This window comes from Enhydra lutris, unplaced genomic scaffold (genome assembly GCF_002288905.1).
Source record: "Enhydra lutris kenyoni isolate GAN:26980312 unplaced genomic scaffold, ASM228890v2 scaffoldscaffold90, whole genome shotgun sequence".
In the NCBI taxonomy this organism is placed as follows: domain Eukaryota; kingdom Metazoa; phylum Chordata; class Mammalia; order Carnivora; family Mustelidae; genus Enhydra; species Enhydra lutris.
Window position 1 is genome coordinate 2,405,692 of NW_019154174.1, and position 12,997 is coordinate 2,418,688.

The 12,997-nt window shown below is 46.6% G+C and overlaps 1 protein-coding gene across 1 annotated transcript; it reads left to right on the forward strand.

The window, feature by feature from the left end:
• Positions 1 to 326: 326 nt before the first annotated feature.
• LOC111162197 (PDZ domain containing 9) lies at positions 327 to 12,768 on the forward strand. The gene is made up of 4 exons (XM_022526427.1): positions 327 to 357; positions 2,258 to 2,437; positions 7,240 to 7,429; positions 12,330 to 12,768. The coding sequence occupies exons 1-4, from the start codon at positions 327 to 329 to the stop codon at positions 12,766 to 12,768; spliced, it is 840 nt and encodes a 279-aa protein (XP_022382135.1).
• The last annotated feature ends 229 nt before the right edge of the window (positions 12,769 to 12,997 follow it).

A 12,997-nucleotide genomic window follows, 5' to 3' on the forward strand; every position in this document is an offset into this window, starting at 1 on the left:
AACCCACTGTGAGCCAGGCACTGTGCTAAGCCCCCCCCCCCGCCCCCCCCCGCACAAGTTTTGTTTTTCTCCCCCCAAATTTCCACTCACTCCACTTTCCCGGGTCCACCGTGGCCCTGTAACCGCACAACTGTCCAACTTCTGCCCCCTGGCGGCCATCCCGAGGAGCAGCGCCCGGGGTCTCCTCGCCGCCTGGACGGTCCGCCCCGCCGCCCGCGGTCGGGCCGCAGTGCGCCGGCTCCTCGCGAGTTCGAAACAGTTGGGAGTTGGACCCACTCCAGCTTCGGCTCTGGGAGGCCCTCTGAGGGGCCTGCCCTCCTGGGGCCATGAAGAAGGCAGTCCTAAAAAACAAAAAAGGTAACTGGGGAGTGGGGAGAGGGCGACGCCTGGGGGACAAAGCCTTCATCACTTTGACTCACCTGTGAAATGGGACCGAACGTCAGACTCTTAGCCTGGGAGGTAGCCTCTCCCCGTTGTTTGTTTGCTAAACTATGCTTTACATACAGGAAGAGTCCCTCATTGTTAGTGTATAGCTTCGAGTTTTGACAAACGATGACCCACACCATCAAGATGCGGAGAAGTTCAACTCCAGCCCTCCCCACCCGCCCCCGCCCCCGCCCCCGCCCCGGCTTTGCGCCTGCCCCTTTGCCACCAGCCTGTACTTGCGTGCCTGGCGCTCCCGATCTGTCTCCTGCAGTTTTGCCCTTTCTGCGGAGAAGGTGGAATCATCAGGTATGGAGTCTTTTGAGGCTGCCTACTTTCCCTTAACCCTGCCGGCTTTTGAGACTGTGCTTCTTGGTTATCTTATCCGAAGCTCATTTAACTTGCAAGCTGAGGTTGGTGCTCAAAGCCTGCTAAGATGCACCTTCTCTGTCTGTTCAGGAACTGGAGACTGAAGGAGGGGTACGACCTCCTGCAAATCTCTCCTGTAATCCTGAGCAGTCTCCCAATGTGGAACCTTCTTTACACTGGGTTCCTTTATTTCTTTTCTAGAGAGCATCTGTGGTTTGGGGGAAGGTGAGGTTGGAGATATGCTCCAATGCTTGCTCAGGAGGGAAGGGCCCGGAACCTGGCTGCGGGCCCACACCTGGGGGTGGAGGGCCTGGGAGAGCCCCTCCCTCAGCAGTAGAGACCACTTCTGGGCCCTCAAAACACCACAGTCCTATGGATTTGCCAAAGGCTCGGCAAGGAGCGGTTTGTCACTTGTCCTTGAGGAAAAGTGTGCTGAAAAGGAATGTCCCCAGAAGCTTCCTGTGGACTGAAAATAAGTCTTCTGAGAAGCTTCCTCTTGAGAGACCAACTTGTTTTAAATCACTCCACAGCCTGAAACTTCTCTTTTGAGAGTTAGTCCCGTAGAAAACATATTTCGACACCCCTCCACCACCACCCATTGTCCCAGATTTTCCTGCCAAATGATCTTTTCCTGCTATTTCCACTATGCCATGGTATGCTTGGGTGATGACAATAATACTTTGATTTCCCACTTCCACTCTGGACCCCACAATCCATGGTTTGGTTTTGTTTAAAAAAAAAAAAAAAAAAGAAAAGCCAATCTTACTGTGTCCTGCTTAAATCCCTCCTCAGCCCTTGCAGCGATGATGTAAGCCTGTCAAACAGCCCCAGTGGTCTCTGCCTTTGTTCCTTCCGCCTGCCCCATGCATCTCTTGCTCTCGCTCTTGGTTCTTTCCTGTCTCTGAGACTTCCTTCCACTCTCCTTGGTCTAAATATTTCCTGTGGGTCCTTCTGACCTCCATGCAAACGTTACCTCCTGCATGAAGCCTGAACTGCCTTCTCCACAGGATACCTTGGCCTCCTGTCAGTCCCCCTCAGAGCTCTCTATACTTTTCCTTCATAGCGTGTGTTACCGTTTGTTATTCGACATACATTGACGTGACTGATGGATATCTGTCTCCTCCGTTAAGCTGGAAGATCCATAAGGGCAAGAAATTGTTGTTTCCTAGCGCACAGTCTGCCTCAGAAAAATTTATCAAGTGGAGAGATGATAACTGACGTTAATGAAGCACTTAGCAGGGGCCGGGCGCTGTGCAAAGCCCTTCAGCTGTCTCATTTATACTCATAACAAGCCTCTAAGCTAGACATTTATCGTCCTCACTTTACTGACGGGGAAACTGAGGAACAGAGAGGTTCCGAAACTGCTCCGGGTCCCCAGTCCTAAAACTGGCTCTAGCACCCCAGTGATACTGTCATGTTGCTGTCTAGGTGACGGACTGAAAAAAAGTCTCCCTCTTTTCATTAGAAAAACAAACTGGCTTCGACGTCAAGTCTTCTGTGCACAACTTGAGCAAAACTCAGCAGACCAAACTCACTGTGGGGAACCTAGGCTTGGGCCTGATCGTCATCCAGAACGGGCCCTACCTCCAGATCACCCATCTCATCCGGAAGGGGGCTGCGGCCAGGGATGGAAAACTCAAGCCAGGTGACTGTGGTCTTCCCTCTGCCTCCCTCCTGTCTGCCTCTGGGGAGACTCGGTTAGCAGGTGTTAGTGTAAGTGCAATAATGATAATATTGCTTGAGAGCAGATATCTGCATACCACGCCCTGGCTATCACTTTATCAACCCTCACTGTGTATGTTTTTATTCACCAAATTCTCACCTTAAGTCTGTAGGTAGGAGCCGTTGTTATCCCCCTTTCACAGGGGATGAAACGGAGGCTCGGTGAGCTTGAGTTCCTTGCCTGGGCTCACCCCCCAACACACACAGGTATGGTGTCACTCCAGAGTTTATGGCTCTTGGTGGATAAACCTTCCTTCCTGCATGGGCAGTGTGAATCATCGTTAGCGTTCAGACGCATGATCTCACTTCACCCTCCTGACAATCCCTGAGGTCGATTGTGCATTAAACCACCTTACAGATAAGGAATCAGATATTTAGTAACTTGCCCACCAGGGATCAGTGGCTTGAACCCTCTCTGTTACACTTCTAAGCCCAAGAAACACCACCCTGCTTCTCTTGTCTTGGGGTGAATGATTTTTTTCTTCCAGTTAGAAACATGTTTTCCAGTGTCTGCTCCGGTTCTAGGGCTGTGCTTGGGAGCCAAGGAGACACGATGGGCTGCAAGGGTGGTGAGAGGGAAGAGCCACCTGGTTTTAGCTGCTCTGCCACTTTGTAGTTCTGTGACCTTGGGCAAAGTCATCTAACCTTCCAGGTGTAGGTCACCTCATGCTCTGATTTGGGATAATACCACCCTGGTCAGAGGCAGCTAGGATTTGGAGAGAGAAGGTTTATGAAAGTGCTTTAAAAACGACAGTTCAGTGGGAATACTGGCAGTCATTTCTCTTAGGCTGTTCTTAGTTTCCAGACTTGGGTTTTGTTGTTGTTGTTGTTTTTAATAAAAAAGGGTGGTGGTTCAGTGGACTAAGCCACTGATTTGTAACTCTTACCTATTAGGATCACCTGGGGAGCTTATAAATCTGAGATGCCTACGCCCTGTTTCCCCAGAGGCTCTGATTCAATTGGTCTGGGGCTGGGGATCGGTTAGTTCATGGTTTCAAAGCTCCTCAGGTGATTGAGTCTAAGTGCAGCTCCGGTTAGAAGCAGTGGGTTAAAGAAAAGAGATAAATGATGCCGTTGTGAACATTTACCTCACCTTAAAATCCAAAACACTTGGTGCTGGGGCAGAGTACCAGAAAGAGAGATCTGGACTTTCCAGACCAGAGGAAGTCCAGGACACGTCGTGTGAACTTTTCTGCGTGTTCTCCTTAGCTTCTCTGGGGTCGGGTGACAGACACTGGTCGGTAACCACAGTGCATACTCGCTGGAGTGCGACAGGAGTGTGTTTTTATGCGTGGGAAGCAGGACCTATGGTCAGTGGGCTCCTTGAGGTCAGAGGCAGTCTGGAATTCATCTTTTTTTTTTTATTAAAGGTTTTTATTTATTTATTTGACAGAGAGAGATCCCAAGTAGGCAGAGAGGCAGGCAGAGAGAGAGAGGAGGAAGCAGGCTCCCTGCTGAGCAGAGAGTCCCATTCGGGGCTTGATCTCAGGACCCCTAGATCATGACCTGAGCCGAAGGCAGAGGCTTAACCCACTGAGCCACCCAGGCGCCCCAATAAAGGTTTCCATTTTCTTAAGTTTTTTCTATTTGGTAATTTCTACACCCAATGTGGGGCTTGAACTCATGACTCCGAGATCAAGAGTCTCATGCTCTTCTGACTGAGCCAGCCAAATGCACCTGGAATTCATCTTTTAAATCCAGGACTTAACCTACAGTGCTGGCACATTTGGTATGTCTGTGCTTGATAAATGAATAAGACATATTTGTCACAGCCATCGTGCAAGGAGTTTCCGCATCCATGTTCTCATTTAATCTTTGCACCACTCCTGAAAGGTGGGTAACAAGACGAGAGGGTTGGTGAGATGAAGGAAGTGGGTCAATGCACAGAGCTAAGTGGATGCACGGGGCTGGGGTTCCAGCCCATGGGCCCCTTGAAATCCTGGAAATAGGATTTCAGTATCAGAGAGAGTCCAGAGTCCCAAATCTCTTCATGACAGGTCAGTCACTTCCCTTCAGTGTCTTGGTTTCAGAAACTGGAATTCAGTGCTTTTGACAATGATTGAGAATTTCAGAGGTGACAGTCCCCCAAGCCTGCTATTTCTTTGACCACATTATCTCCCAGCTCCATTGTTTCTTATCCATGTGCATCAGATTTTTCTCTTCTGGTGCTTTAAAATAGGGTTTCTTTTGATTTCCTAGCTTAGTTTAGTGTTAGTTTATTCTGGCTAAACTTTACATTCCTTTTGGCCAGGATGGTTTTTTTTTCTTTTTTTTTTTTTAAGATTTTATTTATTTATTTGACAGAGAGAGATCACAAGTAGGCAGAGAGGCAGGCAGAGAGAGAGACAAAAAAAAAATCAGGCTCTCTGCTCAGCAGGGAGCCTGATGCAGGGCTCGATCTCAGGACCCTGAGATCATGACCTGAGCGGAAGGCAGAGGCTTAACCCACTGAGCCACCCAGGCGCCCCAGCCGGGATGGTTTTAAGTATAGTCTGATACCTAGAGGCTTAAGAAATTAGTGTAACTTTGAAGGCAAAATACAAGTCACATACCAGCCACATTCATTCAGTAAACATTTCCTGAATGCCTGCTGTGTGCAGGTATCCTGCTAGGCACGGGGTTATAAAGGTGAGCCAAACAGATGTGGTCTGTAACCCACCTGGAGCTTATGGAACTCACAGCCTCATCGGGAGAGATGGAGAAAAATAGGCAAATCTATTTTTCAGTAGTAACTTGGCTGCTGCGAAGTTGATTTAACGTAGGTAATCGAGACAAAGTTTATATAATAATGTGGCTCCTACAGCCCATTGAAACAGAAAAAAAAACTGTGTAATGAGTTTGATATTCATAAATACCACATTGGTATGTCTTAATGAAGGGCAATGTTAATATCTGTTGGCAGAGTAATCACATTCATACGACGACATGTTTGGTTCACAGCCAGGATCGTCATGGAATTACGCTGTTTGTTTTCTGTCCTCTTGATTAAAAAACACGCTTTAACAACATAATTGAGCAGAATGCCAAGCCGTAGCTTTCAGCTATAAATGCTTCTTTTAACATTAGGCATATAAGCTCGTCCAGTGAGGGGTGTTTGGTTTTGGTGGGTTTTGGGTTTTTTTGTGTTTTTTTTTTTTTTGCGGGTGGGTGTGCTGTTGTAATTAACCTCCATAGGATGAACAGCTGTTCCAGACTGCACACTCTCCAGGCAGCGGGGGAAAACCTGTTTCATTTAGCAGTTAGCTGCAGATCCTTGGCTGGTTTTACCCTCAGCTACTTTCTAAGACCGAAGTAGGTTTTCTCCACCCTTCTAAGTCTTCATTTTCTTTACTACTTTCAAACTTCAGTTTCTGCTAGGAAACTAGGACCTAGCACTATGAAAAATTGTCTTTGGCATTCCCCAGAGGCTTCCTTTGAGATCAGCAGAATTCTAAACTATCGCACAGTGGGGTGTAGTCTCAGAGAAGTTGCTTCATCCTCTTATCGGGGGTTAGGCTTCTGGCTATCTTGCAAAGAGGGTAATTGAGGGCCCCTACTTCCCATGCACAACGAGATGAGCCTCCCCTTTGGGACTTAACTGGAGTCCCTTCATCTAGTATTAGCTATAAAGTCTCCATTAACCATTCGGCAAGCTGTTCTAGTAAGATTTGCTAAGATTATACTCACTGTGAGCCCTTCAGAAGTAATTTCTTTGTATTCCTTCCTTTCTTGCTGGGTGTCCTTGTGGTAGTCAGGATTCTTCACAGCAACCAATAGAAAACCATTCTATTAAGGCACTGAACTTAGAACAGTGAGTCTGACAGAATTGCCGGAAAGGCTGGAGAACCAGGCTTCGAAAACGAGAGAACACAGGGCCATCTGTAACTACCCCCCACAGCAGGGTGCTCCTGTCACGCTTCTGCATCTCCTGCTCCGGGTTCAGTGACCCAGGTGGGCTTGCCCCATGGCTGGATCTCCTTTACACGTCCACGCCCAAATGAGTAGTCTTTTTAACACCCACTTTGGGGGTCCAGGAGCTTGTGATCAAGATGTGGTTTTCCTCCCACATGGTGGGGGGATCCAAAGCTCCATGGTTGACCGTCACGCTTCCCTCCCTGTCCAGCAATGCCCTAAAGTAGACAACCTAGCTGTCAAATCCCTTTAACCAACATACTCCCTGTACAGACATTGTAAGCTTAATGAAATCGTGCTACATGCCCAGTGTTTTTCATGCAGAATTATTTGTTCAACTAATACTGTGCAAGGCAGGAAATTAAAATCAAAGTCTTTTGATGTTAATACCAGTGGAGGGCACTGGAAATTGCCAGGCAGGTACAAGAGAAACTAGGTCATTGATTCACTTAGTGTAAGTGGTTTTTTAATAGTAATAGCTATTTATTTTACTTGAAACACACACATTTTTAGAATCTTAAGTGATGGCTCCGATTATAGATGGTTTTTAGCTTCTGACACACCAAGGACTACAGAAATGCAGTAAAAACGTGAAATAATACCTACCATTACACCACTATTAAGAAACATCTTGCATGCATTCTCCATTATGCAAAGGACACTCATGTCACTGAGATGACCACTTTTATTAAATAAAGGCTGAAGCCTGGTTTGGGTTCAGAATGAACCAACAATATGAACCCTTAAAATGAAACACCTTACATTAGAGCCAGAAGTGCTATGAACCCACTGACCCATTATCTTAATTTTACTGATAATTTTTTCCCTCTTCAGGTGATGTTCTGATTAGTGTTGGCCATGCTAATGTGTTAGGATATACTCTTCGAGAATTTTTAAAACTTTTGCAACACATCACCATAGGAACAGTACTACAGATCAAGATTTACCGAGATTTTATTGACATACCACAAGAGTGGCAAGAAATCTATGATTTAATCCCTGAGACCAAATTCCCAGTAACGCGGTGAGTAGATCGTTTTTTTTTTTTAGGAAATCTTTTGTTATGCTAGCGCCCCCGGGGCCGTGTGAAGCACTGGGTCTTGGTTTCATGGGAGAAGGATCCGCTGGACCAGGGTGGGAGGGATTGGTGAAACCACCACGATCATTTAGTGGGTTCTGAATCCTTCTGGAAAAGTACAATCTACAGGACCTAATGTGAGGCAGACTGATGAAGGCGAGAGCCCTGAACCTGGGGTTCTACAGAGAACCGTCCGATGGGAGCTCTGCCACTTGTCCCCTTGTCCAGAGTTGGCCTTAAACGCATGCTATGAATCCCATCGCTTCATTTGCCTCCTGCACATTCAGCTTCTCTCTGGATCCTTTTCAACAACATGGAAGCCTTATTTTAGGCCTCTGTCCTCTTCACAAACCCCACCTTGAGGCCGCTGTCCTCTCCCAGCGCCCCCGAGCCACGGTCCTGTCCCTTTGACTCCAGTCAGGTAGAGAGATGCTGTAGCAGCTGTGGGCCGTTTCCCCTGGAGATCATTTCTCGGGCGCTCTGCCCCACCGCACCTTAGTGGAGGCCTTGCTCTCTTCACCTGGCCAAGGGACCTCTTGGCGGGGCCGCCCACAGCCCTCATGTTGCTGACTCCAGTGGACTCTTCTCAAGTCTACATTACTCTTGGCTTCCGAGCAGCATTCGCCACTGTACAACCCCACCCCCACTCCTGTTGAAATACCATCTTCCCCAGGCTTCTGCCCTGCCCTTCCCTGGGGCTGAACCTTTGGCTTCCTTGTCTCAGTCTCCTGGGCCATCTCTCACTGATGCCTGTGGTTTCTATCCCTCTGCGAATATGAGTGATTTTTTTTCAAATCCTATCACCTTCAAACTTGTACATTTAAATCCTTCCTCTCCCACTTGGTAGCTCCATTTGGGTGTATCACGAACCCCTCACACTCCTTGTGCCAAAAAAATCAAAAGCCAGCTCACCACTGATCTCCAGTGGCCCTCTCTTACTAGGCGAACATTTGCCTAGCTGAACAAGTCAGAAATTTAGGGGTTGTGCTAGATTTCTCCATTGCCTTCTTTCCACCCACAATAATCATGAGGGCTTGTCATTTTACCTTCCAGCTATCTCTCACATTCGTCCGTTTCTCGCCAGCCACCACCACCACCCCAGCAAGAGTCACCATTCGGTCTCTACCATCCACTCCTGTACCCTATTCATTCTCTACACAGAACAGTCCTTTTACGATGCAGGTCTGATTTTGACATGTTCCTGCTTAAAATCTTTTAAGACCTTCTGTTCTCGGGACAAACACCCAAATCCTTGGACTGGTCTATGCTACCCCATGTGGCTAGTGTCTGTCTGTATCCCACCACAGCCTCACCTCATACTGCTCTCTCTCCTCTGCCCTCTCTAGTCCACTTTGGCTCTCAGCTTTTTTGCCTTCTCTTTGCCTCGGGGCCTTTGCACTTGCTCTTCTGTCTGCAACATGCTTAGGACCCCGTCATTACTCATCCTTGAAGGCTTACAGTGCAAACTTTTTCCAAGAGGCCTCACTAAATTAGGAAGCTTTAAAACACTGTCTGGTCCACCCATCTTATGCTTTCAGGGCAACCCGTGTATCTCCTTCACAGCATTTCTCCTAATTTCAAGGATGCAATCTGTATCATCCATTGTTTACTCTGTTGCCCTGGGGGAATGCAAATCTCTGCCATTATGCTAAATCTACCACAGGACTTTCCCATGGTTTCCTTTATTTAGAGGGAATGAAAATTAAAACCCAGCTTTCGAGGTCCAGACAAATCACTTAATCTCTGTAACCCAGGAGTACAAGGGACCCTTCGGCAGGTCAGACATGTGAGGAAGGCCTGCAGAGCATAACATGTATGACATGAGATCCTTTTCCTTCAACAATTCAGTGCTCTGATGCAAGAGTGGTCCTTATTAATTTGACAGGATTTCTGAGCTAGAGTTGCTACAGCTGTGTGTATCTTTGGTTATTGGGATGGGCTCAAGGAAATCTAGCTGGGGACTTTACTAAGAACTAAAGGATGGCCCACATTGCATTGACATTACTTCATATATTCCCACTTGTGGTCCAAGGGACTGATACGGTCAACAGATGTGCTTTGTTGGTCTCCCACAACATTTTGAAAAGCCAGAATAGCGGTGACCTAGAGAAAAAGGAAGATACGAGGGGGCTTTTCCAGGTGCCAGTACTCTTTCTTGCCCCCCCGGGGGGTGTGTGTGGCTACCCAAGTGTTTATAATTTTTTTCCATTAAACTGATCTTTTTTGCATTTTTCTGTACATTTCAAAAATGTTTAAATGAAAAATATTTGAACTTACACATCCAAGATTTCATGGAAAGTATCTGCACCTGTGGTTTCTCCTGAAAAATCAGAAGATGGGCTTGCATTCCCACATGCTGACAGCGGGACTATAGCTGGGTAGAGTTGTCTGTCCCCTTAGATTAGGCACAGATTGGGGACAGGTTTTTTCCCCCCAAAACCAAACCAATCATGATGTAGTTAAAAATCATTCATGATAACACTGCTTACTATGCAGTTTACATTGCTTGACGAGAATTATACCTCTTAATCCTCAGGCCAAGGCTTTTTATTATCCTGATTACAGGCAAGAAAACGGAAGCCAAGAGAGGTGTATGTAAACTTGCCAGAGGTCACAGGGTCTGTCACTAGGCCTGTCTCCAGAGCAGCAATGTTCTAGAAGAACTTACTGCCATGGTGTAAATGTTCTCAATTTGTGCTGTCCCACGTAGTAGCCACGATTAAGCACGTGGAATGTGAGGAACTGCAACTGGGGAATTTTAAATTTTATTCAGATTTAATCAGTTTAAATTCAGCAGCCACACACAGCTGGGGACCCCGTACTGGGGAGTACAGCTCTCAAGCCTGGGTTCTTAATCATTTGTTTATAGAATGATTATGTTTCTAAGCATTTTAAGTGTTCAGAGTTTGAGATACAGAATATTAACATCTAAGAACGGCAGACTGACCATTCAAAAGCAAAGAAGAGAGAAACAGAAGAGCACAACTACAGTATGAGGCTAAAACCCATGGATTCAGAAACAAGAGCAGACACTTTCTGAATCCCTTCCTTAACAAAGTGCTTACATCTAAGGCACTTTGGTAATTACATGGAAGGGGACAGAGAAGGAGCACAAAAGGAAAGAAAAGGCTTCTTACACAGAGCTCGTAAGATCTTTTTCAGGAGCAAATGGCACTTCGTGCACACTGGAGAATATTCCACATAATACTTTGGGCAGACCTAGTGGTCTAAAAACGGTTTCCAACTAACTCTGACCTCTGCTGGCTTATGGTTTTATAATCATACTTCAGTTAGGAAGAACCTGGCTCTACTACTTATTCTTTATAGTTACCGAATACTGAGTTACAAAGGATATTCTTTGCCGTCTGGGGAAAAAAAAGCAACATGGATCCCCCCCCGCCCATTCACAAGCTGCTCAGGAAGTCCTGGGCATGTCTGAAGGCCAAGTGTTCTGATCCTAAGATCTTTTGAATCTCTTTGCACCCACTAAATCGAGGATGAAGGAAAATCCACATTTTAATGATTCTCAGTGGTTCTCAGGGAGAAAGACTCAATTACTAATTATTACTAGAAGAGAGAAACTTGAGGAAAACCTGTTCAAATTCTTGGAATCACACAGAACAGTCAGGACTGCAAGAATAGTAGTGATGACACAAGCAAGTCTGAAAGGTTGGCGGCGGGGAGGGGCGTTGGGGAAGAAAGGAATTCCTATTTCCTGTAGCAGGACAGATGTGCCAGAGGTCCATCATCACAAAGACCAGGATGAGGGGGGAGCAGGGAACGGCATCCGTTCGGGGGAGTAGTAAGTGGGCACAGGAACCGCAGGTTTTAGAAAAGCTGAAGAGGCCTGCGTTGTTAGCAGGCCAGCACTGCCCAAGCTTCAACAGTCAAGAAAGCCAGGAGTTGGGGATGTGAGGGTGACTGGGTTGGCCAGGCAGGTGTTCCCCCTCCTCCCTCATCGCTCACGTGCGTCCCTCTGGAAGCTGCGTGCTCGGTTGAAGAGGACGTCTGTCCTTCAAAGAGGTATGAGGAGCTGTGCTCCTCTGCTGGAGCTCTCAAGAAAGTTACAAAAACATCTTTAAAAGCATCTGGCCAGAGGGGCGCCTGGGTGGCTCAGTTGGTTAAACGACCACCTTCAGCTCAGGTCACAATCTCAGGGTCCCCGATATTGAGCCTCCCATCAGGCTCCCTGCTCTGGGAGAGCTTGCTTCTCCCTCTGCCTGCCGCTTCCCCTGCTTGTGCTCTATTAAATTAAAAAAGAAACCAAAAAACATTTGGCCAGCAAGAGGTAAGTAGAATGCCGAACAAGACACATCTGGACATAGAGGGCATTGTGTAAGTCGACGCTTTTAAACCCAAAAGAGAGGCAAATGATGATGCTCAGGAGAAAAAAAGAAGACTCAAAGATTTCCCGATTACTAGTGTGTTGAAGATCTTGGAGGCCCACTAATTTCTCAATACGCTGGAAATTGGTAATACCCTGTTATTGTGGTTATTGCTGACCCCATGTGACCCATTAGAACAGAGCTCTGTGGAGATGGCCAGGTTGACTATCATTCTGGAGGCAAATTAACCTACACTTTAAGGCCTGCTAATATTCTGGTCAGTACTCTGGCTTAAGTTAGTACAAAGCAATGTGAAATGATCCAAGGCAGAATTCGATTTACACTTAGGAATGGAAACAAACGTAAAGGTACTTTTAAAGAGAAAACCGTCAACAACACAAAGTGCTAAAGCTAAATCGTATTCTTTCTTTTACGAACCAAAGCGGCTTTTAAGACGTCTTGTTAGGGGACAATGAATGTTCAGACAATTAACAGTCCATTTCTTCTTTTTTTCATTTCAGCCCAACAAAGAAAACTGAGGAGTCAAAAGATGACCTTTTGGCAAGCAGTGATGACAACGAAGATGTAGTTTCAGATAAAAAACTTAAGTATTATAAAGACCCAGGGTCCACTGGGCCTCAGTCTGCAAGACCGATGTCTATCTCCAGAGAGTGGCATGGATATAAGAAGAAGAACCATACCATTAGCGTAGGGAAAGACATTCAGTGTGACGTGATGATTCACAGAGATCACAAGAAAGAAGTGAGAGCCCCTTCTCCATACTGGACAATGGTGAAGCACGACAAGGAGAGCTCCTCCTCCTCCACGGCCTCCTCCACCTCGGATGCATTTTGGATGGAAGACTACGCCCAGGCTGAAAAGAGCAAGGTTCCACCTGTATCGAAAGCTGCCACCCAGGCTGAAAAGAGCAAGGTTCCACCTGTATCGAAAGTTGCTTAGGAGAAAGTCTGCAAGTTGGTGATCACATAAGCATCTATCTTGAACACACCCAACTTTTGTGCATTGCTCTGTACAGGTTTGCTATACTTACAGTAATATGTGCAGACTTCACAGTTCTTTCACAAGTGCATTGTAATGCCTTCAGAGACCTTCTTCCATGTGATAGCCAAACACTGCTCTGGGGCCGGACAGGCCTCACCACCTTATTCTCAAAATAGGAATGTCATTC